This window comes from Lynx canadensis, chromosome B1 (assembly GCF_007474595.2).
Source record: "Lynx canadensis isolate LIC74 chromosome B1, mLynCan4.pri.v2, whole genome shotgun sequence".
Classification (NCBI taxonomy): Eukaryota; Metazoa; Chordata; class Mammalia; order Carnivora; family Felidae; genus Lynx; species Lynx canadensis.
Genome location: NC_044306.2, coordinates 205355408 through 205383178, shown reverse-complemented (window position 1 = coordinate 205383178; position 27771 = coordinate 205355408). Strand labels below are relative to the sequence as shown.

General features: G+C 66.4%; 1 protein-coding gene across 5 annotated transcripts; it reads right to left on the bottom strand.

Annotated features, from left to right (window-relative positions):
* Nucleotides 1-104: 104 nt before the first annotated feature.
* Nucleotides 105-26748, bottom strand: CTBP1 (C-terminal binding protein 1). 5 transcript variants are annotated; one of them, XM_030314403.1, is made up of 11 exons: nucleotides 18253-20018; nucleotides 17612-17757; nucleotides 17297-17464; nucleotides 15701-15855; nucleotides 7959-8103; nucleotides 6622-6828; nucleotides 4716-4930; nucleotides 2806-2936; nucleotides 2041-2168; nucleotides 1397-1514; nucleotides 105-1032 (listed from the first exon to the last, which is right to left on the bottom strand). In XM_030314403.1, exons 3-11 carry the CDS (start codon nucleotides 17301-17303, stop codon nucleotides 846-848), a joined length of 1293 nt encoding a protein of 430 aa, XP_030170263.1. In that variant the 5' UTR covers nucleotides 17304-17464; nucleotides 17612-17757; nucleotides 18253-20018; the 3' UTR covers nucleotides 105-845. The 5 variants fall into 5 exon arrangements, with proteins under 5 accessions (XP_030170263.1, XP_030170261.1, XP_030170262.1 ...); XM_030314401.1 differs by lacking the exons at nucleotides 17612-17757; nucleotides 18253-20018 and adding an exon at nucleotides 26644-26732; XM_030314402.1 differs by lacking the exon at nucleotides 18253-20018 and having other exon boundaries at nucleotides 17612-17842.
* Nucleotides 26749-27771: the final 1023 nt, after the last annotated feature.

Here is a 27771-nt window from a genome sequence, read left to right as displayed (position 1 = left end):
AACAAGGACCACCGCCCCCCCCCCCACCCCGGGGCTCCCCAGGGCTGAGACCCGCCGGTGTCCCCGCGAGGCAAAGCCACCAAAAACAGACGCTGGGCCTGCCGGCTCTTTCTGGGGTTTTTATTTCTTTAAAATAATTCATACAAATGGTTACAGTCACAAACATGATTTTAACCAAAATATTGCTAGCCTACCACGTCAGCAGGACGGCACCCGCGCAGGCCAGGGCGCTGCGCCCTCACGTCCCGGGACCGGTGCCGACGGCCGGAGCGCGCTGTGCGCCACACCCTCCTCTTCTCTCCGAGCCACTTACAACGCCATCTTCGTTTGGAACAAGGGGGTTCATGCCAAAATGAGGAAAAACAGCCTCTGTTTTGTTTCTCTAAATTATTCTAAAAATAAGACAAGCAGGTAGAAAAAACAATGCACTGTGTGGCGTAGAAAGAAAAACGGGAAGGAGTCGTTGTCCTGAGAAGTTTGCCCAACTGCCTGGTCGCGGGTGTGTTCGGGCCGCAGCCTCAGCCCGGCCTGCGGAGCACGGCCCCTCGGGCTCTCTCCTGTAGACAGCTAAGCAAACCGATCCTTTGTGATGTTCTAAAGACTGTACACGGACAAGAACATTCATGATAGAATTAACTACTAAACTTCTTTTGCTTAACGAGGACGCAAAGAACACAGGACAGCGGCTGGCCCTCGGGGAAGGACGACTACGGCTGACGCGGGGAGGGCGGAGCGGCCTCTCGCCCGCGCGGCGCCCGGACAGTCTCTGGAGCGCTGTGGCCTCGCAGACGCCGCCTCCGCCACCACCCGTCCGAGGGCGCCAAGGCTGCAGAGCTCCGCCCGGGCTACAACTGGTCACTCGCGTGGTCTCTATCTGCCTCGGGCTTGACGGTTTGGCCGGGAGAAGGGGCGTGGGGCGGGTGGGACACGGGGGGCAGGCCGTGGGACAGGGACATGGCGCTGGGGACGATGCCTTCGACGGCGGTTGGGATGCCGCTGGGGGCCACGCCCACCACGCCCGGCGGGTACCTGCTGGGGGGGAGGACCGCAGGTGAAGCTCGCAGCAGGGATGGGGGGCGGGGCCTGGGCGAGGTCCCTCCCTCGGCTGCAGATCGCACCGCGCGGGGCCAGCGAAGCGGGGGCGGCTCCCAAAGGCCCCGCCTAGCAGGACCCCTCCCCGCCCCGACTCCTCCCCTCGCTCCCGATTCCAGGGTGGTCTCTGCCCACGTGTCTGGCGCCTCCAGGCCAGAAAGGCCATCCAGCTCGGTCTCCCGCGCCCTGCCCTTCTGCTCCACTGGGGCCCAGGCCAGCATGCACGTCCAGGCCTGGGGGCCCCCCACGCCCCTGCCCCACCCGCAGTCATCACGGAAGTGTTGTGTCCCCGCCCCCCGCTCACCTGTAGGCGGCCCCGTTGAGCTCGGGGTGCACCACAGCCGGGTCCATGCTGGCCCAGTGGGTGGCCGCTGTCAGGTGATCCTTATTGACACAGTTCTTCAGGCTGTCGGGGATCCGGCCTGGGAAATGCGGCGGAAGGAGGAAGGGCAGTGCGTGTGCGGCGGCTGCAGCGAGGACCCAGGGGCTCGGGGTCCCTCCCTCCCCTCAGGCCCAGCAGGCGCCGGTCCTGGGTAGGGTCACCTCGCAGCTCAGGGAGCCCCCAGCACCGAGCGGTGCCCTTAGCTCTCTGCCGGGGCTAGGGATTTTGGAGGGCAGCAAAGGCCCAGCCCAGGTTCACAAGCACAGCCAGACTTTTAAACGCGGGGTGAGGGAGGACACGCGTGCCGAATTCCCACACGGGCGACAGAGACCGGGCATCGTCAACGTGCTGTGCGAGGAGGACCCGAGGGCTGTGTGGGGAGCACCGTGCGGAAGCCGAGTGCCGACTTCTGTACTTGGGGGCCTGTGCGGAAGGGTGTGGACCCGCCCTGGCGCAGGTCCGTCTCAGCTCCGCGGCCCCGAGTGGCGGGGAGCAGAGGTCCCTCTGGCGGCCCAGCGGTTCAGGCCTCCGAAGGGGCCGCACCAGGGTCTGCCCGCAGCCCTCACCTGTGATGGCTCTCCGGATCTCCCGGGCCGCCTCCTCCCGCATCTCGATGGAGGCCTGTTCGCTGTACCAGGCCGCGTGGGGGGTGCAGATCAGGTTAGGCGCATCCTTCAGGGGGCCCTGGCTAAAGCTACGAATGGCACAGAGCAGGTCAGGGTAGTGTGGGGGGTGCCTGACCCTGCCTAGACCCACACTTCACCCCTGTGTCAGACCAGGGCACCCGAGGATGGTCAAACCTGCCCACGGGCCCCTGACAGCAGCGGGGACGCTGCCCCCGCCCTCCCTGCAGGCGAGGGCGCTGGTCCCCAGAGCCGCAGGGCCTCCAGGCCCTCCCGGCAAAGCTGACAAACCAGGGGCTGGCTGCCGACCCAGAACGGCTTCTCGGTGCGGGGCCTCTACAGACGCGGCCACACGAGGGTCAGCTGCCTCGTGCACCTGGGCAAACCCACTGACGTGGCACCCCGAAGCGCTCGGCATGGAGCGCGGGTCCGAGCCCTCCCCTTCCCCACCTACAGCACCAGTCACACGCCCACTGAGACCCGGCCGGGCCCCAGGGGCAAGCCCGCCTGGAGAAGTAGCTCAGGCTGGACACCAAGCCCAAGGACGCCGTGTCCTTGGACCCTCGGCTGGGGCCTGGAGACTACGCGTGGCGGCAGGCCCAGCCCCACTCCGGCCAGCGGCCAGCCAGCGTGGGGCGTGAGGCTGGGTGGGGGCCCGGTTGGGAGACGTGCTGTCCAAGGACCACCCAGGGTGTCGCCAGGAGGCACCTGAACGGCTCCGACTCGTGCACGTCCAGGGCTGCGCCCCGGATCCGCCCCTCCTTCAGGGCCTGGGCCAGCGCCTTCTCGTCGACCAGCCCGCCCCGGGCTGTGTTCACCAGGAAGGCGCCTTGTCGCATCTGGGGGACACAAAGGACAGCAGGAGCAAATCGACATGATCAACACGGAGGCCTCTCCACTTGCCTTGCCCCGCCCACCCAGGGGAAGGGCCTCAAGGACCAGGGGGCACAGAGGGGCCGGCTCTGGGACCTCGCACTTGGCCTCTTCCCACCCAGGCCAGCAGGAGCTCTCTCGGGCCGGCAGAGGGCTTGGGGTCTGTGTGGGCCCCGCCCCACCTGGAGGACCGGGGAACGCGCAGCTGGCCTCCTGCCACAGCAGTGGGGTGTCCTGGCCCAGCCCCCCGGTTGCATGTGGTGCCTGGCAAGGACCTGATGCATCCAGGACACGGTGTGGCCCGAGCTCCTAGCCCTGCACACACCTGGAAGATGGGGTTTCAGGACCTTGTGGTGCCCTGAAGACGCCCCCCTCCACTGCTCCAAGGTGAGGGGCTCCACCCTGCTCTGAGGTGAAGGGTTCCCACGACCCTGAGTTCACACCAACTAAACCAGCCCCGCCAAGCTCGCACGGCCAGCCGTCAGGTCAGGGGGGCTCTGGCCCGGCTTCTCACCTGGTTCTCGGGGACGTACCCCAGGGCCATGCCTGTGCCCCCTCCCTCCCCCCTCCAAACCCACCAGCTGGAGACAGAGAGGAGCCCCAGGTGCCCGGCCTTCCCCACAGGACTGCAGGGCCTGGGGAAGGCAGCAGGGGTGAACCCCCCCCCCCAAAAAATACATGCACACACTTGCAAGGCGGGCAGAGCAGTGGACACAGAAAATCCCACACACAGGCACGTGCGCGTAGGCACGCACACACAGGCACGCGCCTAAGCACTCTAAAGGCCTGGCCCGGGAGAGGCAGCCACTAGCTCGAGCGCCGGCCTGACCCAGGGCAGTTCTGAAACCCTGGTGACACCGTGTGCCTCATGGCCACTGTCCGGGCACCCCCGGCCCCCAGGGACGCTTCGCCCTGCAGACACGGTACTGAGGCATGTGGCACAGGCAGACGGCGCGGGAGAACGCAAAACCCCTGGGCTTGGCGTCTGCCCTACACGTGGGGATGACAGGACCAGGGACTCAGAAGACAGGCCTGCCTGTGTGGATGACTCCCTAGCAAGTGAGTCTCCCGCCAGGAATCCACCCACCGGGAACCCAGGCCCCGACGCTCGCCCTCCCCCAGGCCCCCGGCACCCAGGCCCCGACCCTCGCCCTCCCCCAGGACCCCAGGCCCCGACCATCGCCCTTCCCCAGGATCCTGGGAACACGGGCCCTGACCCTCCCCCTCCCCCGGGCCCCCGGCACCCAGGCCCCGACCCTCGCCCGACCCCAGGACCCAGAGCCCCAACACTTGCCCTTCCCCAGGACCCTGGGAACACGGGCCCCGACCCTCACCCTCCCCCGGGCCCCGGGCACCCAGGCCCCGACCCTCGCCCTCCCCCCGTCACCCAGGCCCCGACCCTCGCCCTTCCCCAGGATCCAGGGAACACGGGCCCTGACCCTCCCCCTCCCCCAGGCCCCTGGCACCCAGGCCCCGATCCTTGCCCTCCCCCAGGACCCCAGGACCCCGGGCCCCAACACTTGCCCTTCCTCAGGATCCTGGGAACGTGGGCCCCGACCTTTGCGCTCCCCCAGGCCCCTGGCATCCAGGCCCCGATCCTTGCCCTCCCCCAGGACCCTGGAAACATGGGCCCCGACCCTCGCCCTACCCCTGGCACCCAGGCCCGACCCTCGCCCTCCCCCAGGCCCCGACCCTCGCTCTCCCCTTCCCCCAGGAGCACGGGCACGAGGGTGGCGGGCGCCCACCTGCTTGACGGTGAAGTCGTTGATGAGGTGGTGGTTGTGCTCGTTGAGGCCGCAGTGCAGGCTGACACAGTCGCTGTGGAACAGCAGGTCCTGTAGGGTGCTCACCCGCTGCAGCCCCAGCGCCCGCTCCGTGCCGTCTGACAGGTAGGGGTCGTAGAACAGCACGTTGAAGCCGAAGGCCTTGGCCCGAAGTGCCACCGCCTGCCCCACGCGACCTGGCAGGGCGAGACTCGGCGTCACCGGGGCCGCAGGCTGAGCGACCCCCCACACCGCCTCAGTCTCCCCTGTGCCCGGGGCCGCTCGCTGTGGGGAGCACGGCCCTGTCCGCCCCCAGGCATCTGCTCCCAGACGCTAAAGACGGGGCGTTCAGAGAGGAGGGCAGGGGCTGGAGGGGGTCCCTGGGGAAGGCACAGGGTGAGGGCCGCAGCACCAGAGGGGTGGCCCCTGCATCTGGAGGAGGGAGACCAGAGGGGCTCGGAGCCACTAACTCCGGGACCCCAGGAGGGAGCCCTGACCTGGCCACAGTGGGGCCACCGGGCAGCCAGGCCCAGGATAGCCCGGCCACGGTCCCAACGTCTCAGGGAGCGGTGCCGCAGGCCAGGGGGCACCCCGCACGGCACTGCAGGGCCCCTCTGGAGTCCCCGGCCGGCCCAGGGCAGGGGGACACCCATGAGGAAAGCGAGCAGGGGAGAAACAGCCCACACTCCCTGAGGCCACCATGGTGGGGGGCGGGGTCCCGCACCTGCCTGCTGAAGGGTGACTGCCCGAGGGACGGGACCCCCAGGACCCCAGGTGAGACCAGGGCAGAACAGTCCTGCCGGCCGCACCCAAACAGCTGCCCACGGTGCCACGAGGCCAGGTAACTCAGCCACAGGGCACCCGCTGCCTGGTAGGTGGGGCTGGACACACACCCAGACACCCGGAGAGCCATTTAGACAGTCCCCTGAGTGGGGGCCGGGGCAAGGGCCGCTCGGGTCACCTCTGCCAAGTCAGACTCGGCCCACCCGGCCCCACCAGGTCACAGTCTCTCGACAGCACTGCCGAACGAGATCACGCAGCCCCCAAATCGACCTGGCCAGGCACACTGGCTGCCCATCCATCCTCCTTCAACAAACCCCACGCCTGGGGCCCCAGGTGAAGGGTGCCGTCCCTGCCTTCACAACAGTGGGGGCAGCAGAGGGGAGACACTCATGGGGACCAGTCCTGGTGTCCACGTGCCCATCTCAGCAGGACGGCGATTTGTGCCGGAGGAGACAGGCCTGTGTCTCACGGACGACCCTGACCTGCCCTAACACAGATGCGTCCTCACGATCGACAATACCCAGACGTCCCTGTGGCACTGCCCCACACTGCACACAGCGCTGCCTCTGTGGGGCGGGGAGGCCATGCGGGCCAACCAGAGGAAGCTCAGGAGGCAGCATGACAAGGGGGTCCCGTCCATGCTGGCCTCCCAGGTGGGTGGAGCCCGAGTTTGGGTAGGGAAATGGGTCGCAAACAAGAAAGAGAAGAGGGACATCACGGACCCCGGACAGCTGCCTGAGTGGCAGGTAAACCACCTCCCTCCACCCACAGCAGGGTTAAGGGCCACCTGGCCCTCACCTGAAGGCCACGTCCACTTAGCCGTGGTCGGAGCGGGGACAGGGTGAGCGTGTCTGAGTGTGGTGGGCGTGCGTTTGTGTGCGACCCCATGGGCAACCACGTTGGCGTACGTGTGACCCACACCTGCTGTTCCTGGGAGGATCAGCCCCACGCTGTCTCCAGCCTGGAAACCGCCGTGCATGGGGGAAGTCGCCCTCAGGTCGGGGGGACCATCCAGCGTTGGGGGGGACCGGCCGGCAGCACAGCCAAGCCCCGGCCTCGTGGTCAGCCGGGCCAACACAAGGAGCAAGGACGCAGACTAACTCACCTAGTCCTATGATGCCCAAGGTCTCCCCACGGATCCTGGCTGCTCCGGAAGCCACTTCCCGGATCTGCTCAACACTCTGGACCCGTGTGCCTTCCCGCAGCGCCTGGTGCAGCCAGGTGGTCCTGCGGTACAGGTTGAGGATGTGGCACAGGGTGGAGTCGGCCGTCTCCTCGACAGACGCCGCCGGCACGTTGCAGACCGCGATGCCTGGGAACAGATACGCACGCGCGGTCACCGAAGCCAGTCGTGGCCCTTCCCTCACGCGAGGCCAGAGGAGCGTCCCCGGGCCATCCTGGGAGGCTAGGAGGCAGACCCTGGTTACGTGCCACGTGGAGAAGCTGCCTGTAGGTCCAGCGGCAGACGGGACGGGACACGGCAGGCATCTACCTCGCCCAGATTGCTGGCCACCTGACCTTCTAGAGGCGCCTGGTGAACGGATGAGCAGCTCCTCGAGCTCCCCCAAATGCCAGGATGATGCCAAACACACCGGCAGGGCTGCAGGACGGGCCCAGGGTGGGTTCCAGAAACAACTCAGCCCACCATGAAATGCGAGAGCTGGTGGAGGACAGGGGGGCCCAAGCCACAGTGTCCCCTAGACCTGGGAACAAAACTGCTGCCTGGGAGAGCAGACCAGGTCCTGGGACTTCCGAGTGCCCACCTGCCAGGCTTTGAAAGGTAAGCACAGGGCTCGGCTCTGACTGTCCCTGGCGGAGGAACAGAGTGAGGCCAGACTCCGTGCACAGGGACAGAGCCTCCAAGGAGCCCCCAGGCCACGGTGCGACGCTCCTGGGCATGCTGCTTGGGGGCAGGTGACAACAGGGCGGGAGGGCTCGGCCAGGTGAGCCGGTGGTGGGCATGAGCGTGCCCACAGGAGCACAGTAAACTCCAGGACGCGTGACGCAAACCCCACCACGACTCTGCAGCAGGCAGAGATGCCGGAACGTTCTGACAAGTTCCTTCAGCTGCATCCCGGAGGAAAGGACAGGCACAACCAGGCACCGGGGGCACTGCCTCTGACCGCAGGCCCTGGCCAGGCACGACCTGGCTGGATGAGGCCACGAGGCCGGTGCAGACACACGGGGAGGCAAGATCAGAACGCACACTGGCCACGAGCCAGAGGACACGTGCTCTCGCGTGGCTTTCTGAGGAAGCTGCTTTGACCAGTGGCCGGGGCTCTGCACCCCAAAAGCAGGCTCATGAGTCACCTCCAGCCAAACAGGCAGCTGCAGGGGGCTCTTGGCGTAAAGCAAAACCCACAGACAAAACCAGATGTGACGAAATCCAGCCCAGGGAAGGACACACGAAAGCTGCAAAGGAAGAGCCCGGAAGCGCCCTACCTAAGTCCCCAGCTGACTTGATGTCGATGTTGTCGAAACCACTGCCGATCCGAACAATGATACGAAGAGCTTTGAACTTCTCCAGGTCCTCCCTGGTCAGCGTGATGGTGTGGTACATCAGCGCCCCCACCGCCTCATTCAGCACCTGCCGAGAGGGAGGGCGTCCGCCAGTCACATGCCGGCCCCACCTGGGCCCCCGGTCTGCCTGCTGCCCCCAAACCGGCCCAGACACCCTGGGTGGGGGGAGGGGAACACCCCACCCCCAGCCTGGCCCCAGGCTGGGACAGTCCAAGGGGCTTCCCGCTGTTCTCTCCTCTGTGCACTGCGGCCTTCTCAGGCCAGAAGCCGCTGCGGTGACATTTGAGGTCACCACAGTGTGGCCCTGCTAACTCTGCTCAGTCTCACCTGGGAGTCCAGGGCCCGCCCCGCCCCATGAACTGCAGGCCCAGGAGAACGCACTGTACGGGGAGCGGGCTGACCTTACCTGTGGGCACCAGACAGTAAAACAGAGGAAGCTGGGCGTTGGGAGGACACAGAGCATCCGAAACCCCCAGACCCCGCGGAGGTGGGTGGGGGGTGGCGGAAAGCTGCAGGGCCGCCGTGACAAATTGCTACCAGGACCGGAGCGACCCCACGAGGAAGCTACAAATCATCGTGGCAGAGGCGCACATGGGGCCCCACGACCATAAACAACTGCGGGTAAAGGACGTTTCCCCCGCGTAGGGAGGACGGCTGTGCGGAAGGCTGGGCCGGCGGGGCTGCGACGTGCCCCTCGGATGGCGTCCGCTGCCGGGCCAGCACGGGACGCTGGGGGCCGCGCCCTCACCCTGCACGCAGGCAGCACGGGCCCCGCCTCTCCAGGTACTCAGGTGGGCGAGGTCTGCCCCTGTACCTGCAGCTCCCGCTGGCCGGCGAGCGGCCCAGGGCATTCAGGGCAGCCGCAGCCAGCACGGGCCTCCCGGGGAGATGGCCACGGCTCTCCGGGACAGCCCTGGACGCCTGCCCTGGCGGGGTCCTCCTGTCTGTGTGTGGCCTGGGCTGCCTTGCGTGAGGCCCCAGGTGCATATCGGTGTCCTCCCTCCCCAGAGTTTAGATGACACGGGCTGATGCCCCACTCCGCTTGCAAAACCGCTCAAAGGGGGCGGCCCTCCCCAAAGTTAGGGCTCCACCCACGGCCCCGCCCACAGGGCCCGCGCAAGCGTGGAGCTCTCCACGGGTGGGGATAAGCCCTGAAGACAGCGCTCAGAGCCGCTGCGCAGGCCACGCCCACACCCGAGGGGCCTGGTCCCTGCCGACCAAGCCCCGCCTCACTCGGCGGCGCCCGTGCAGACCACGCCCACACCCCACGAGGGGGCAGGCCCGCGCGGACCACGCCCACACCCCACGCGGGGCCTATTCCCTACGGACCAAGCCCCGCCTCACTCAGCGGCGCCTGTGCAGACCACACCCCATGCCGCTGTAGCGTTGCCCCCAGTGTGCACGGCACCCCGCTTGGAAGCCCCCAGGGTGCCCAGCAGCCACACAGGAGGCTGGGACGCCTGGTTTCTGGGGGGCTTGGCCCAGGTCCAGGAGGGCAGCAGGACCGCGCCCCAGGGCCGCGAGCACGGCCTTAAAGGGCTGTGGTGGCAAGAGCCGGACGTCGGCGGAAGAGCCGCAAGGTCCCATCTCTGGGCCGGCGATGCTCCAGACACACGGTGTAATCCAGGGCATGTCATAGTTCAGGGACCCTAACAGGGTATAGCCGTGAGCTTTATAATCAAGACACCTCCAATTCAAAAAAATGCGCTGGCTACTGGGGACTTCCAGCACCATGCCACCCTGTCCTCCCCCAGACTGAGCTTCCTGTGCTGACTCTGGGTCTCCTGCATGGGGAGGGAGGCCAACCACAGGCTCTGCTGACCTGGAGTCCCCAGGACGAGTGAGGCCAGCAGTGGGCTGTGCACAGGCTGCTGGACGGCAAGGCACCAGGCATGAGCTGAGGGGGACCGCACCCAGGACGGCCTAGACTCCGGGCTGATGTGGGCAGTGGAGTAGAGCAGGTGTCCCGTGTGGGGTGCGGGGCACAGGGAAGCTGCTAACCGCCCTGTCTCAGTCCCTTCCTCCACTGGACAGATGGCAACCCAAAATACAGACAACTCCCTCAGGCTGGCATGGCCTCCCTTCTCCTGCCGGCTGAGGTGGCCAGGGGGACATGGCCGTAGGGGACCACACCAAAAGGGCCAAGGGAGAGATGACGGAGAGGCAGGACAGAGGCGGCCTGGGTCCCTGGTCCTGTGAGCTCTGGCTGGCCCGGACTTGAGGGTGCTGTGGGCCCCCGCTCCTGCTCCTTGCACTGAAGATCTAGGAATTTCAGCTCCTAGAGGCAAGGATGTGCCAGGCTGACGTGTGAACAAATGGGATGGGTCACTGCCCACATCCTGACTCCTGCCCCTGGACTCCTGGAAGGAGGTCCAGGCTGCACAGGCACAGACTTCTGGCACCTCGACTGGCCCTGGTGTGAGAGGGAAGCGAGGACCCATGTGTGACAGGGTTAACCAGGAGCGCATGAGGAGGGTGGCTGGGAAGTGGACGCGGGGCTGTGGGGCGGAGGCAAGAGGGCAGACCTTGGCCAACGAGACCCCGGGAAGAGTCCTCTGGCTGCTGTGCCGCACCGACCGGAGATGTGGATGGCCATGGCAGCAGGGGTGGGGGCGAGGGGGCAGATCTGCCGGTGCCCACTGTGGGCAGACACGGGCGTGCAGCGGAACTGGGGATCCAGATGCGTGCAAGCCAGCGCCAGGAGGAGCAGCCCTGGGCTCAGGGACACACGGACTGTGGACGGGAGCTCCCGAGGGAGATGGGGTCTCCGGCCGGGGCAGCTGGACACGTGCGGGCCTCTTGCAGAGAAGAGCGAGGCTCAGCTGCGGACAGGTGGAGAGGCTTGCGTGCGTGCAGGCGGCGGGCTTTCTATCTCGAGCATTTAACCACGGCAGGCAAGTCTTCAAATCGTGACCTTCACTGTCCTGAGCTACATCCCAACACCGACGATCCAGGATCTGACGTTCCCTACTGTCGGGGCATCTGGGTTACGACCACTGTTGGCTGCAGTAAAACCCACGACTGCCTTGAGAGAAGTCGCTAGCAGTGCAGACCAGCGGGTCCGCTGGAGAGGCCACTTCCGGGCTCCGGGCGCCGCTCCGGCCGCACCTGGCGGTTACGACCCCCGCACCGGCACCGAGCCCGCAGCGCCGGGCAGTCCGGGGTGTAAAATGCTACGTGGGAGGGACACCCGTCGTTTCAGTCCTGATTTGCACTTCTCGGCGTGACCTGCCCACATAGGTTTCTTGGTAAATTTTTTCATGTCTTAATCCTTTTTCCACTGAGCCTATTTTAACCACGCAGTACCAGGTGAAGTTCTCAGAACAGGAAGCTGCAGTCCTCAGCGGCCACCCGCCCCTGGCCCTGCCAGGGAGGCCCCGCCCAGCCGCGGGGGGAGAGCCCGCTGCCGCGGCAGCTCCGTGCAGACGGGCACAGGCCGGGACCACCGCACCGCTCCACCCGGCCCCCAGGCCCACGCGCCCTGGAGGTCCCTCGCATTCCCTCTCGTGACCGCGAAGGGGCTGGGATACCCCCAGGTGCCACACCGACCTCCCAGAGGGGACGTCTGTCTCCGTAAGTCGGACACCGGCAACTCACATCCCCCTCCACCAGCCGTGTGGCCAGGCTACTGCCTGAACCGTGTCTTTAGCCCCCGAACGGGTACGTGGGGCCCGCCTTGCAGGATGAACTCAGCCCAGGGGCCCCGGGGTGCTCACAGCAGCAGCAGGGTCTGAGGGGCACTCGCTGGGCACCACGCAGAAGGGGAGCGGCAAACGGCTGGCTGGGAAGGTGTGTGCTGGGAGGCACTGGCGGGGTCCACGACGCCCCCTCCCTGCATCCCGGAGGGGAGGCCTCGCTCGCTTCCTTTACACACACACACACACACACACACACACACACACACACACACACACACACACACGTGCACCATGCGCAAGCTTCCCGGGTCTTCAGGTTTACTTACTTTCTGCGTCCACACAAAGGTGTGACTCGTTTTGTGAGGCTGAGGCTCGGAAAAGCAGGCCAGTGACACGGTGCCCCCAGCACACTTTTATATGGTCGTCACGGGATGTTTCCCTGTGACAAAGGGCCACGTGCAGGCCCAGAGGGGACAGGTTTTCACAGAACTGCCAAAGCACCATCGAAGCCGGCCACGGCCACAGCCACCGCTGAGCAGGCGTGGCGCCTCACACCTCCTGATGCTCCCCGGGTGCGGCCAGAGCCGGGCTAACGTGGGGGCGGGGACGGTGTCACCTGCTTCCCGGCGCTCACTGTCTCTGCCCAAACGCACCCTCCGCCGCCCCCCATCTGCTGGGACTTGTCTTGTCCCCGTCGCTTGGCAGAGGGCAGCGTGAGCCGTCTCGGGTACGGCAAACACCCACCCGTTTGTCACTCCTGTCTTTTCTTTCGCCACACGACTGTTTTCGCTGCTCTTCAACGCAGCGACCTTTTCTGTTGCACGGCCCCGTCTTCCACAGAACTCAGCATGGCCACTTCTGTGCTGACCTCAGGACGGGAAGGTCAGCCCCTCCAGAAGCCCCCCTACTTTTGGCAGGACACGTGCACACGCGTGGCCGTTCACCTGGGAGGCTGCCCCGGGGTACCTGGGCTCACTTCCCGAATGCTCCCCGCTTCCCCGGGGCCTCTCAGTGGGCACCAGCACAGCCCTACTGTCTGCTCAGAGTCGCTGGGACACTCCCGCCCGAAAGCCACCTCCCGCCACGCACTACTCGCTGCATAGACCGTCTCGGCATTTGCCTGGACATCCCCCTCACTTCTCGCGCGGCCCCGGTACCTCCCTCCGGGGACCAGGAGCCTCACTTTTGACCAGGACTCTCGAAACACTTTTCCTGTGCCCTTGCCGTCTTCCTTGACGTGTCCCCACATTGCCTACAGGTGCCCCACTTTCCCAGAAATGCCCCTCAGGGACTTCCTGCTCCAGGCCGGCTGATGGCACCTTCCCACCTGCCGTGCCCCCCTACCCCGTCCCCCCCGGATTGCCCCTCTGCTTTGCAGGTGCCGGTCTTTAAGGAGCTTCCAAGAGTAACTGAGAAAATGCCCCTGCCTCTGCGGTCTGACAACGTGCAACCCTGGGTTGAAAACTGGTTTTCCCAGAAGCTTTAAGGTACCCAAAGTTGGGCTGGTGGCGGGATCTGCCACTTGAACAGCAAAGCATCCTGCGGGCCCCCAACACTTGTCCTGGGTTCGCGGCAGGAGAGCCAGAGTCTCCAGTTAGCTCTGGAAGGTTTCTTCATCACATCCGGTGACGTGTTCAGTCTCTCCTCCGTAACACTCAGGTAACATCCGACATCCAGCTGGTTACAAGCAGGCAGAACTAACTCCCTGATCCACGGCGATGTGGAAGAGAAGCCGTTTCCCTCCCAAGCCAAAGCCCTCAGATAGGTGGTCCAGGGGCCCTGTGTCAGCTCCACAGCCATCAGGGTCCAGGGCTCCCGTCTGGTGGCTCTGCCACTCCCAGGTGGCTGCCCAGGCTCCAGCCATCACACGTGGTTTCCGGCCCACAGAGAAGGAAGGCGGCTCTGCACACAAGGCCTGTCACCTCTTCCTGGTTGGACTTAGTCCCCGGGCTATGCCCAGCAGCAAAGCCTGGGGAAGGAGGTGTGTTTCCGCCGGGTAGTGGGAGGCTCCCGAGGGTGGCAGCTAGGCGGGCACGCCCGGCCGAGAGCCCTTGGGTCTGCAAGGCTCTCCTCTGGCCTCGCCTCTTCCACCTCTCCTTCAGGCTCCCCTTGGCTGTGTCTTCCAAGCTTTCTGTTAAAATTAAATTTTTCCACTCGTGTGTTTGATTTCCAAGCGCGCATTCGAGTTCTCGGGTGCCGCCTTCCCGCCGCGAGCCGCCGGCTGCACAAGCAGGTGCCCCGTAGGTCTCGCTGAGGCTCTGACTGGCCGGGTCCCAACGCTCTCTTCTACCCAAAGCGTAAATCACAGGCCGTTTTTCTCTGCGAGTACCCGTCGTCCCGTCTTCCCGAGCCGTCTGGCAACGTCTGTCTGTCTGCTGGGCGTGGGGCGGAATGGAGCTGAGGCCCCTCACTGCCCCTCCCCGGGTGTCTGACTTGCTTATCTGGGTTTTACGTTAACTTATCAAGATAGTTTTGATAAATTACAATTTTAAAAGAAAACACGTTTTGGGTTAGTGTTCAAATTTATTGGTAGAACTTGCTTTACTATCGCTTATGGTTTTTAAACATTTCTATCTGTAGGTCTCTTTCATGCCCTATATGGGCTGTAGTTTTCAGCGAAACGCTTTGGGGGCGCCTGGGTGGCTCAGTCAGTTAAGCGTCCGGCTCTCGACTCGGCTCAGGCCTTGACCTCAGGGTTGTGTGTTTGAGCCCCACGTCGGGCTCTGTGTTTACAGCATGGAGCCTGCTTGGGATTCTCCCTCCCTCCCTCTCTCTCTGTCTCTCTCTGCCCCTCCCCGCCTGCATGTGCACACTCTCTCTAAAATAAAACTGAAAAAAAATTTCTTAAGTAAAAAAAATGAACTAAAAGTTTTAGTCTGGAACAGCAGAAGGTTCACAATCGCCCTCCCAGCTCCATCGTTCCACACGCACGGGTGTGCGCGGCCACATGGTTCCGCCCGGTGGTGACTGAAGTGGCCAGCACCTGGGCGGGCCACAGGCCAGACCGTCACGCGGGCAGAGCCCCGCTCGGCCCCGTGCTCCTCGCCTGGGCACCCGAGCCCCCATGCGCCTTGCCCCGGCGCTGCCGAACTCGCCGACCATCGGGACGGGAGGGTCTCTCCTCTGGCATAAACACCGGGGGGGGGGGGGTGGTGGTCACTGTGGGGGTGTCGCAGCATGTGCCTCCTCCAGAGGGGCTGCTCCGCGAGCGCCCCACAGCGGGCGGCACTCCGCCAGCCCTGGACGGTGGCGGGCCATCACTTGGTCACGGCGCTCCTGCCCCCCCCCCCCACCGGCCCACCAGGTTCCTGAGGTTTCTATCAGCAGCGCACACGCTCAGCCCCACCCTCGGCGTCCTGGCCCCTGTGGGTTTTCTTCCACAGCCGTGGGTTCTCTCTCTGTGTGGGCGGGGGCTGTCTGCCCGGGCCCTCGAGTTCTGTGACGGACACGCAGCAGAAAACGGCTGCTGGGAGGGACATGTGGCTTGGCCGACGGGGCCATCCCCTACAGGGGACTGTCCGTTGCCTCTGCCGGGCCCCCAAGGCGCGTGGGGTCGCCGGCAGCCCAGCTCAAGGCTTGACACGGACGCGTGGGGCAATGTGGGGGTGGCGGGCGGCGTGAGGACGGCGGCTTCGTCCCGTCCATCCTGTCACCAGGGCCCCAAACCAGACCCGGGGCTGGGCTGCCCGCAGCAGGCCCTCCAGGAGCCACGTCCAGAAGCAGACACCCCAGGCCTAAATGCTTGGCCGCCAGCCCGGGACGCCCCAGGTGACCAATGTGGGACCAGGATGACGCAGCTCACCGGCCCCCAGTCCTGTCTGCCATGTCCGCGGCCCCCGGATCTGCTTTCTGGGAACATCTGGTCGCAATGGCAACGGCTCGAGATGCCAAGCAGTAGCCGTCTCCGCCTCCGACAGGGTGGGGTGACGATGGCCGCACGTGTCTTGGTGGCCCGGGAGCCGCTGAGGCTCACGCCTGAGGGACCCTCCTGCCCTCCTCGCTCCCCCGAGCACCCCGCGCCGTTACCTTCTCGTGGATCTCCTGCGTGGACTGTGCGTCACAGAAGGCCACCGTGGCCACGTCCTTCAGGATGGGCATCTCCACCGTGCAGTCCCGGCCGTCGAGCAGCGCTACCAGGGGCCGGGGGTGCATGGGCCCGTTCATGATCGGGGGTCGGACGCCTGCGGAGACAGGAGTGGACGCTCAGCACAGCGGCGGCCCCGGCTGAGACCTCGAGCCCCCTGCCACCCGCCACCATCCGCAGCCCGGCGCTGGCCCCGAGAGGTCCCACGTGTGCTCGTCTGGACTTCGTCAAACCAGGGTTATGAGCCACCGGGAGAAGCAAACCAGTGTCTGCTACAGCTCACTGACGCCCGAGTGAGCAGGGACCCCGCCGACGGTCACCACCCCACGGGGCTCAGGGCTGCAGACACACGAGGAGGCGCCGGGGCAGCCGCGGTCTTCACCACTGTGACCCCGGGACACGCAGACGTAGCGCCACAGGCCTCGTGATGGCATCCGTTCTTTTCCGCCTCTGGCGGCAGCGTGGCTACCCAGAAGCCCTGAAGGGACCGCGTCCACTGGCAGATTTGAAGAGCAGGGACCGTGCGGGGGGGGGGGGGGGGGTGAAACCTCCGTGATGCGGTCAGAGCCCCCACCTTGCCCGGCGGGGGACTCAGAATCGCCAGACGCTCCTTCCACACAGGAGGGGACTACGCCTCATCCAGGAGGGCCTCCCAGGCGACGGGACCAGCCCCGCGCACCCCACGGCCTCACGAAGACTCGCCCCGGGGAAGGCCCACGGCGCCAGTGCGCCGCCTACGCGAGCCGCCTGGACGTGGCGGCCCCAGCGGGTGGCTCAGAGCGGGGTCTGCAGGGCCAGAACCCCGTCTCTGCTGCCTCCCTCCCTGCCCCGCGAGCGGTGCGATTCCCGCCCCCGGGGGGCCCGGCACAGGCGCGGTTTCCAGACGGCCCGGAGCTGCGCGCACCGACGGCGCTCACGTCTCCAGCCGTGCTGGGACGGTGATCTCACTTAGAAGGCTGACTTTACCAACGGAGGCTTATCGCCGCCGGTTCTCGAGTGACCTGGAAGACGCCCGCCGTCAGAGTCCCTCAGCCCTAACTCCTGACGAGCACGGACCGGCGTCACCCCCGCGAGCTGAGCTCTGAGGCTGTAAGGCCCCCCTGCGGGCCCGGACACCGCCGATGCCAGGGCGCCGCCTGCTGGAGAGCAGGCCCAGTCCGCAGGGCTGCCCAGACGCAGCGTCGGGACCCCCGACCGACCGGACGACGCCCCCTCACCCAGGGAGGCCCCGGCCTCCCGACCACGCAGCCAGCGCCGGAACAGGCCTTGGGTTTCTGCGGCAACTCCCCAACCCGGGACCGAGCTTGCGGGCGGACGACCAGAACAAACCCAGCATCGACCTGTGGCCTGGCCCACCTGCCCTGGGGAGGCGTGGCGGGGGGGGGGGGCTGGGCCCCCCGAGGAACCCCCTCGCTCCACCGCACGCGGGGCCTCACTGAGGCTGTCCTGACCCGCCGCACGTGCCGAACGGACAGGGTGACCGCGGTCGCAGAGGGCCTGGTTTCCAGCTGCTTCACGCTCCGGGAGCCCCGACCAACCTGACATTTCTTAATATGGGCTCAGCTTCCACGACCATGAATTCGACTTTTCAAAGCGTTTTATCTTCAGAATCCCCCGGCAGAACCGCGTCCTGTCACTGGATCCTCATCCCACGTCTTTAATTGTCTCGAGCGACCACTGAAGCCTGCGCCGGGGTCAAAGTCTGACTAAAAATTAAACACAAGAGACACGTTAAAACACCGCCGAGAGCCAACTAGGACTCCCAGACGCCGGAAATTCCACACTGCATCCTCGATTCTGTGCCCGCGGCTGCCGGGCCGGGACCGCCCAGAGCCAGGAGCCGCGCTGCTTACCCTGAAGGTCCTCCTGGCACGTGGGAACCCCGCCCCAGGCGCTACCAGTGTCCGCGAGGTGCGAGGCCGGGGCCCTGGGGGCTGGTCTGCCGCCAGTCCTGCAAACCTCTGTCTCGTGCTCCCAACGGCCTCCTGGGCCTCTGTGACTGTGCAGGGAGAGTGGACTTCTGAGGGGGCCACCGAGAGGGGGACCGCAGGACGCAGACCGGGACACAGACACCACCGTCCTGCACCACACGGGACCCAGGCGGGGGCTGTCCCCCAGGCCCCCTCTGCCAGTCCCCACAGGCCACATCCCGGGCACCGGCATCGACTCAGGCACGGCCCCCCCACCCCCCGACAGGACACTGAGGACACACTCCTGGTCACACACCTGTGCGGACGGGCTGAGGACGTGCCAAGAGCTGGGACTGAGCACGGATGCTCAGGACCCCTGCTCTCAGCATGGGGACAGTGTGCCAGGGTGGCCCCGAGGCCTGGCTGGGAGCCATGGTGGCCGGGACCCGCGACACCACCGGTGTCAACCTTGGGATCAGATGGCACCTCGGGAGGCCAGCACGGAGCAGGGACCGGATGCACTCGTCCCCCGCCCGATGCCGGCCACAGGGATATCGGGCAGACCGGCCACAGCAGGGACGTACCTGCGGCTCACGGGACCCACGTGGCTCTCACCCTTGCCAGACTCCAGCTGTGACCGCCACTTCTGCACCAAGGCGGGTGCCCTGTGGTCCTGACCCGCGAGCCTAGGCTGTGCCAGAAGGCCACGCTCGACCACAGCACCTCCCGGGTCTGCTCACCTTTAGTCTGTGCAGGTGTGACCTCTGACCCATATCCTCTGTCCCCGCCCCCGAGCGAGGATGTGCCTTACAACCCGAACCTTTGCCGACCGGGCTCGACCGGGCAGGACCCAGCCTGCAGCAACCCTGGGACACGTGGTGGCAGGGGAGCGGGGGCGGCCCTGTGTGTGCGGGAGTCTAGGGCTGGTGCAGGAGGTAGCAGCAAGGCCAGACCCAGGCCAGCCCCGCCCCGCCCCACCTCCCCGGGAGGCAAGCCTCACCCTCGACCTTGACCTTCAGAAGGCGAGCAGGGGGCCAGCAGGGGGCCAGCAGCGGGCCTGAGGTGTCTGGGCCAGGGGCGGCAAGCTGGCTGCCAAGGACACAGGTGTCCACCAAGGACAGCTGAATCAGAGCCCTCGAGTCTGGCTGGCCTGGCCTCCCCAGGACTTCTGCGCCTCCCTGGTGGTGAGTGCCCCGACTGGCCCCAGATGAAGCGCCACTTCCCAGGCCTCACGGGATCCCCACGTTCCCCGGCCAAGTGGGGTCGCCCTGTCTGCCCTGCCTCGCCCCGCACAGTCAGCGAGTGCAGGGGAAGGGGGGCTGGAACGGGCCACAGCCAACCGTGCAGTCACTAGGCTTTCTTCAGTCTTCCCCCTAAATCCTGAAAGCATCCAGGGTGTCTCCGGCCGGATCCTCCCTGGTCGGCGTGGCCCTCGGCAGACGGTGTTTCCGCACGCCTGCACGTCCTCCGAGGGGCCCAGGGCCATACGCCCTGTACACACGGGTCCGGAGTGCCCTTGCACCCCTGGGGAGCTGAGCCAGACGCCTCAGGCACTCTGGCGTCACGCCCTGGATTCTCCTGTGCCCACTGCTAACCTCTGCTGTGAAAATGATTTCAGAGGGAAGCGTGGCTTTGCCAAACCTGACCTGGGTTCAGAAACCCTCGAGCAGCCTCAAGGGGTCGGGGTGTGTTTCCGGGCCACCTCACTATGGGCAGAGGTGTGAGCCCCACCCAGGGAAGCACCAGCCGGCGTGGGGCTCAAAGGCCAGCCCGAGTCAGGCCCCACGTGCAGATGGGTGGTGACTTCAGGCTCGGGCCACACGCCCATGAAGGCCAACCTGGCTCCCGCCTGCCCCGGTGCCCCACGGGTCTCAGTGCCTGGTGCCTGGGGCCGGGGAGGGTGACCCAAGTCCAGCAGCAGAAGAAGCCAAGTCCAGTGCGGGAGAGAATAACAAGGCCGTACGACTACAGGAAGCTTCTAGGCTGGTGCCGGGGGGCATTCGAGTTGTGAAAATACCATCTCCACCTGGTTTCTAGAAAATGCCAGAGAGAAGCCCCCCTAAGTGATCTCACTGCTCAGAACAACTACAGAGAGCCACAAGGACACAGAGGTGGGAGAGAGGGTGCAGCAAAGGACTGGGGAGGACACACGGTGGGGGGAGGTTCCTTGCGGGCCGGCAGTAAGGACAGGGCCAGGGTCACTGGGGTCCCGAACTGTGTCTGCTCTCCTCGCTGAAGTACCTTTTCTCGAGCAGTTTTGCCGTGTAATCAATTGTCTAGAATTCGGTTTTGCCATAAATGATAAAAATCACAAAAACTAAAAAATGCTCATTAAAAAAGACAAAACGCGGGGAGCCTGGACGGCTCAGTCGGTTCAGCACCAACTCTTGATTTCGGCTCAGGTCATGATCTCACAGTTTGGGAGTTCGAGCTCAGCACTGGCCTCTGGGCTGCAGCACAGACCCTGCCTGGGATTCTCTCTGCCTCTCTCCCTGCCCCTCCCCCATGCACACAAGCTCTCTGTCTCTCAAAACAAGTAAATAAACTTGAAAAAAAAAAAAAGACAAAATAAAACGCGAAAAATGAACAACGAAATTAGGAAGACCTTACCGTAAAATGGAAAAACGTTAGCACGCGTGCGCACTGGCACGTGCGGGTTCGCCTGGTGCTGGTGCCACAGGCGCTCGACCCCAAGAGTGGCCCGCGCGCCGGGAAGGGGCGCCAGCTGGCACGCACCGGCACGTCCCCGCCGCCGCTAATTCCAGGCGCCCCGCCACACGCCCACCACACGCCCCCCGTGGCTCAGACCCCGCGGGGCTGGGAGACCATCAGGAGGGCTGAGCTTTCGTAACAGCGAAAGGGGCGTTCCCCCTCAACAGGGAAATGAAACCAAACGTCCACCAGTCAAGGAAACCTCTGGACGGTCCACGGTTATCGTTCGCTCTTCCGCAGCAAAACCGCCTTCCGGCCAGTTAGTTACGTGGCGGACCACCTCGCGCTGCCCCAAGCTCCCCAAACACGCGTGTCCGGCACCTACACGCGGCAGCCCCAGGCCAGGCCTCCTGCCCCCATGGGCGAGGGACAGCTGGAGAGAGTACGGCCAGCAGGGTGGACCCCAGGGTCCCCGTGGGTGCCCTGCCCGTGTCCCTCCGCCCCACCCCCTTCCTCCCGGTGCCCATCCCACGATGACCCACAGGAGGCTCCTGAGAGTCTCCTGCTCCAAGACGGCAGCAACAGCTCTTGTACCGAGAGCCCCTCGCCAGGGGACGGGGCCTGACTACCGGGGGTGGGGCCCAGAGCCCCGACGGGGGTCTGGGAGCGTGGGACACAGGGCTTCCGCGCCCGCCCGACCCCGTACTCGACACTGCCGGGCTCCCTTCTGTCCCCGCCCGGCCCCGACGTCCCACTCCCGACGACATGCGGGCTGGCTTACAGCGTCAGCAGGAGAGGGGCATCTGCGGGCACCCACCTCGGCACCTAACGGGCGCCAGGCGGGCGGTGAGCCCACGGGGAGGGAGTGGATTCCGGCGCCCGCCCGACACACACGTCCGCTTTACTCTGCACGTGACGAGCTACGCTCTCCGAGGCGGTGGCTCTGGGGGGCTGGGTGCCCGCAGTGGGAGGTGACGGCACCCACACCGGGCCCCACGATCGCAGGTGCGCATCAGCATCCCTGCAACTCAGCAAGGCGGCGGAGGAAACGCAGCGGTCGGCACGGCTAGTGACTCAGAAAGCCCTGGCCGGAGCGGGGGGCACAAGGGGGCGGAGGGCCCGCTGAGCTGCGGCAGATGCCTCTGCTGGCCGCCACACGGCACAGGCCCCGCGGAGAGGCACGCGTGAGCACCAGCACAGGTGCCGCGACGCTCGTCGGCACACGGTTCTAGGCTGGCCGGCCGGTTGCCAGTAAGCAAGGCCGCAGCACAAAGCATGGTTGGGGGGGAGGGGGCGGGCAGGACTCCAGCTGTGACACCAGCACCTCGGGGGGAACACCCCCACCCGGCACGGGGCAGCTGCGTGCAGGGGTGCACACGCTCCCTGTCCTGTCCTCGTACTCGCCCTGAAGTCTGAAGCTGGTCTCAAAGCTCATCTGAAAGAAAACGGGGCAAGAGAAGGGACCACAGGTCCCAGGGGCCCCTTCCACAGGTGTCTGCGTGGAGCTCCAGGAGCCTGTCACCCCCCACCCCAGACCCCCTCCCACGGGTGTCTGCGTGGAGCTCTGGGGGCCTATCTCCCCGCCTCCCCCCGCCCCCCGCAGTCGCTCCTGCTCTCCCCACCCCCAGCCCCGCTGTGCTTGATTTGACCTGGCCTCCTTGGCCCGGCTCTCCACTGGGGGTCACTCTCGGGAGATCGGGGGTCTGGGGACACCCGAGGTGTCCAGCCCTCTCCAGACGAGCCACAGCAGCTTCCGGAGAACCTAGCCCACTCTGGGCGCAGCACACCTGAGCTGGGACCCCGGGCCCTCCCCATCCTCCCCGCCAACTCTGACAAGCACTTCCTGCTCTACACCCACAACACACTCCCAGGACTCCAGCTGCTTCTCCAGCCTCAGAGACTAAGCCGTCTTCCCATACCGCCCCCCCCCCCCCCGCTCAGGCCCCAGGTCTCCCCACTGCCACAGCCGGGCCCCTGGTCCTAGATGCTGCCTCCGAGACACTGCGCCCCTGACCCAGACCCCCGAGACCCTCCGGTGCTGCCTAGCCCCCGCCAGCCCTTCCTTCCTCCTCCACAGAGCCGGACCCTCAGCCACAGCAGGCTGCCCGCAGCCAGCGAACAGCCCCCTCTGGACGGCGGCCTCCTCGGGCTGTCCTGGTCCAGAGGCCCCAGGCCTGGCCACGCTGCCCGGGGCAGGGCTGCGGGCTGAGTGGAGGGCGGCTCCCACAGCGGGACTGTGTCTGGCCTGGCAGGACCCGAGCCCGTGCAGACCAGGCCGGGGTGCTCCCTCGGGCGACGCGGGGCCGTGGGGCAGAGTGGCCTCGCAGACCTCAGCGGCCAGACTCTCTGTCAGCTGCACGCGCTGTGCCACCCCCTTAACTTACCGTAACCCACGAGGGCACTGACCACCACCCAAGTGCGGACTAAAACCGTGGCAGAGGCACGCTCCTGTCCCCAAGAGCCTCGGTCCCACATACTCCTCTCTCGTGCTTTTATGTGGCTTTGTGATGCTTCAGGATCCCACAAACGAGAACCTGGTCGCCGTCGCAGAGAGGGTGCTGGCTGGCAGTGGAGGGAAGGTGGCCTTCCCTCCCCTCCGCACGTGGCATCCGACAACTGCTTTGGGGACACCCCACGCGGTGCCACCACCTTCAAGACCCGGCCAAGCTGCAGGGCACGGACGTCACAGACACAGGAAGACGGAAGTCGATGGCACCGCAGCCTCCGTACAGGCCAGAATCCACGCCTGGGGAGGGTCCAGAAAGCGCCGCCTCGGCCCCCCACCCCGGCCCCCCGCCCGCCAGACCTGCTGGGATTTCCTCTCAACCGTCCCAGCTCCCAGTCCTACCACGCTGTCACCACCCCCACCCCGCCCCCGACCTCGCCGAGCACAGTGCTCTTGTACCACGGCGGCCGTCCAGCCCGTCTACGGCCGGGCTCCAGGGCTGACAGGGACATAAGGGACCCCTTCCCCCAGGGCGCCACGCCAGTGCCGGCCCGTGACCCGTCCGCAGCTGAGCTTCCGGGGACGGCAGTGACAGGAGATGTGAAGTCCCGTCTGGGGACCAGAGGCGAGTGAGGTGTGGACACCCCCCACCCCACAGACGGCGGTGCCGGGGCCAGACGCCTCCCCCCCCCCCCCCCCCCGTCCCCCGGAGCCTCGCACGGGTCCTTCTTCACGCCACCAACGGAGGGAAACCAGGAGACGCGCTAGCCTTTGCCCGGGTCCTCCACACCCAGGAGCCCCGGGCGGCGGCCACAAGCTGTGCTCTGGCTACTGGACCGGCAACGCCCCGAGGGCACGGGCACGGGCAGTTCTGCTGGCCCAAAGGAAGCCCCCGCCCATCTTCAGCTTCCACCGGGCTAGGGGGGAGCCAAGGCCAGACCGGCCTCCGAACCCAAGGACCCTCCTCCTGCAGACAGTCGTTCATCTCCGCCCTGAGGTTCCAGACAGGGGTGGCTCCAGCTTCCCAGAACACGGGGCCCTCGGGGCCGAGCGCCAAGAACCGGGCCCTGCCCCAGGACAGTCAGCGGGACCTCAGCAGGGCAGGCGACACCAGCCCCAGGCCCAGCTCCGTGCTCCCAGCCCCCCACCAAGCGTCCTCGAGCTGAAGAAAAGAGGCAGGAAGGAAACCCCAAATGCAGTCAGGGGAGAGGACGGACAGGGGCTGAGACAGGCCACCCCCGCCACAAGTCCATTTCTCAGAAACGGAGAGAAGAGAGAGCAACCCGCCACAGCTGGACAGGCTGGAGGTGCACCAACACCCCGAGACAGGCTGAACAGGACACACGTGCGTGGGGCGGGAAACACGCAGCCCCAAGCGCGCGTCCCTCAAGAGGCCTCGCAGAGACACCCAAACCAAACCCCGTGCTCAGCGGTGGTGACAAAACCCGACAGAGAAGAACCCTGGAGCGACCGTGGAACACAACGGCCGGCCCCTGCAGGAAGTGGAGCTCCAGGGCCGGCACACACAGCAGGCACCAGTGGGAGCCGCAAGGAGGGGAGCAGACCAAAGCCGGGGTCCAGCAGGCCCCCCACGGCCCCCTTTGGCACAGTCCTGAAGCTCTAGGGTGGACAGGTGAGCCCCAGAGCACACACATCGCCAGGCTGACATCCAGGGACAGCAGGGACAGCAGGGCGGGCACACAGCACAAGGCGGCACTGCCCCAGGACCCTGCTCTGTCCCCAGGCCTGTCCTGCCCCGCCCCTCACCCTGGCCCTGGCCCCATCCTGTCTCCTAGACCCGTCCCCAACACTTAACAGGTGCTCACTCACGATCCCACGTGGCCTCACACCGCCATCCCCACCTGACAGACGCACACGAGCAGAGCACACGACAAGCTCAAGACCACACACCCGGCAGGAGCTCGGCCGGAATGCCCCCAGGGACGGGCTAGGTCTGTGCCCTGGTCCTCTCTGGTCACTCCCCTAAGAACCTCGGGGATGCCACCCCACACCAAGAGTGGATGGCCTGCACTGACCCACAGGGCGCGTGTGCAACGCTCCCTGTGCCTCAAATGTCGGCCATGCTGGAGGCCAGCAGCTACAGAGCACTCTTTGGTGTACACTTTTACACAAATGAAGTCGCTGCTCTTGAAGGAGAGGGCGGATCCTGGCAAAGGGGAAACCAGGTAGGAAAAGGGGATGTGGCCATCCCCCCATTTGCGACCTAATTCTCCAGCCACCCCCAGAAGTGGGAGCTGGGTGAGGATTTCACCTCTGACTGCTCGATTCAGACTAACCAGAGAAAGCCAATCTTGTTCCACTTCTGGGTGACAAGTGGTCCCCCCTCCCCCAACCAGAGGTTAATCTGTCCTAAACAAAGCACGGGGAAAATGATCACCATAAAGGGGTCTGGCCGCTGGCCAGGTTCCCGGCTTAAGCCGCTGCCAGCTTCAAGGCTGTCCTTCCGGGCATGCCCAGAGGTGGTGCCCTCATTTCTCCGCACACAGGCAGAGGGCCGGGCAGGGCACCCAGCCACAGAAAGATCTAGCCTCCAACTCCTGGCTCAGGTGTGGTTGTAGTCTCCCTCCCACAGGCCTCAGGGAGCCAGTGCCCCCAAGGTTCCAACGGCAGAGGGGAGGAGGAGGGGCAGCTCCCTGGCCCACCCAGCCTGGCCCCTCCCCTGCTGGACCCACTCCCGAGAAGGCCCCAGGCCCCGGCGGCTGAAGGCTGGAGTTGACCGGGAACTGCAAGATGGCCCCCTACACTTGGGTTCAACAGGGGGCACCAGGCACTGAGACGGCGACCAAACCAGCACCCACCCAGGAGTGTCCCCAAGCTGCCCTGCTCCCCTACAGCCCCAGACCCAGGGTCCCCAGTGGGAAAAATGGGGCGCAAGGCCCTGCAGGGTTGTCTAGAGCACCTGCTAGGATCCTGGTTTCTGACACCTTTGTAAGTGCAAAGGGGAAAAGAGGTGCCTATGACAAACTGAATGGGGTCCACACCTCTTGACGTACTACGGTGGAACAGACTGGCACAGAGGAGCGAGTGCAGCGCGCAGGCTGCTCGGTTGGGGAAGCCCGCGCCCCAGGCTGCTGGCTGAGGGCCACCCAGGGAAGGAAGAGCCGCCCTCCCCACCAGCTGGGCGCTCTAATTTTATTCCCGTTTAGAAAACGAGTAAACAACTTCAAAGGGCAGCACGAAGCGTGCCATAAAGCTAAGCGCCCCCAAAACCGCCTGAATGAGCAGCAGCGAGGGAGGAGCCCGGCATCCGCGGCAGCACGCGGCCAGCAAACGCGCCCGGGGCGCAGGGCCGGAGCTCGGCGCCCGCAGACACGCAGACACGCAGCCCCGCGCCGCAGTCCGCGCCCGGCCTCGCCCCGGGAGCCCACCCACGGCGGCTCCACACGCCGGCGCGTCCAGGTCGGGGAACGGGGACAAGGGCCAGGCCACGGGGGGCCCAGAGGGGGACAAGGCCACGCGACCGCCAGGAGGCCGGCCCGGTCCCGGCAGGACGGACGCGGGCCGGGACGCAGCGGCCCGGCCCGCGAGGGGCCGTGAGTCCGCCGGGTCTAGACGCCAGGGCGCACCACCGGCGCTGTAGGGCCGGGACTGGGGGTCAGGGGCCGGGCGCGGCGCCCCTTTGTGTCACCTGCGCGGGCGGCGGCGGGCGGGGGCTGGCGTGACGGCGGCGCCGGCGCACGCGCACTCGCACGCAGCCGCTCGCGCACGCGCACGACCCTCCGCGGCCCCGCCCCCGGCGGCGCGCGGGATACCGGCACGCACGCGCACTCGCACACAAAGCCGGGGCCCGCGCGCGCCCGCCCGCCCCGCCCGCCGCCCCGCCCCCGCGGCCGGAAATGCGCGCGCGCGGCCTTACCGAGCGGCAGGCCCTTGTTGAGCAAGTGCGAGCTGCCCATTGAAAGGCGCGGGCGGCCGCGGGCCCCGACGAGTCCGGCGCGCTCCGCCGCGAGCCCGGCGCGTGGGGCGGCCTGGGCGCCGTCCGCTGCTCCGCCCGCTCGCCTGCGCCCGGGCGCCGCCGTGCCGAGCCGCGCCGCGCCGCGCCAGCAGCCGCTCCACCGGGCGGGGACAGGCGGCGCGCGCGCGGGCGGGGCTTCCGGCCCAGCAGTCTCCTGTTTCCAGGCGCGAGCGCCGCGCAGCAAGACGCGGGCGGCTGCAGGCCGCGCCCGCCCGCCCCGCCCGCCCCGCCCCGGCAGCGAGGCTCTCCCGCCGGCCGCGCCTGGCCGCACCTACCGGCATCCGCGCACCCTCCTACCCCGCACCCGGCAACCCCCTCCCCCGCCGCCCCGTATCCGCGCGCACACACACGCACCTGCCCCGCACCCACCAGGCCTCCACCTGCCGCGCGCGCGCGCGCACACGCACACACACACACACACACACACACACACACACACACATCTCTGCCCCGCACCCATACGTGCACCTGCTAGGCCTCCACCAGGCCCCCACCTGCCCTGCACCCGCGCGCGCACACATACACACACCTGTCCCGCACAGGCACGTGACTCGCACCGGCACACCCGCACAAACACCCATCTACACACTTTCTCCGCACACAACGTTCGCCGTGTGCCATCTGCTCCACACCCACTGGACCTTTACTGGCAGGCCGCACCTGCTCAGCACCCAACCGAGTGCCAGGCCGCATCTGCCCTGCACCCGCACCCTGGGAGCAGTGTGTGACCTGCACCTACCCCACACCACGAGCGCTCCTAAGCCGGGATCGTTTAAATATTCTCGGGCTACTGCAAGGAGGCACCGCGGGTGCGCAGTGGCTCCGGGTGGCTAAAGGGTCGCAGGAGGCTGTGGCAGGGATCCCCGAGGATTTCTCTGGGCAAACTCGGTCTTACGTTTGGGTTCCTGGGACCAAGGAGGAGGTGCACCCATGGTGGGGTGAAGCATGGGTGGGAGGCACCCGGGAATAGTTTCCTGAACCTGCAGAGAAGCAGCAACCGGAAGTCAGCATCGAGAAGCCTAAGCAGGC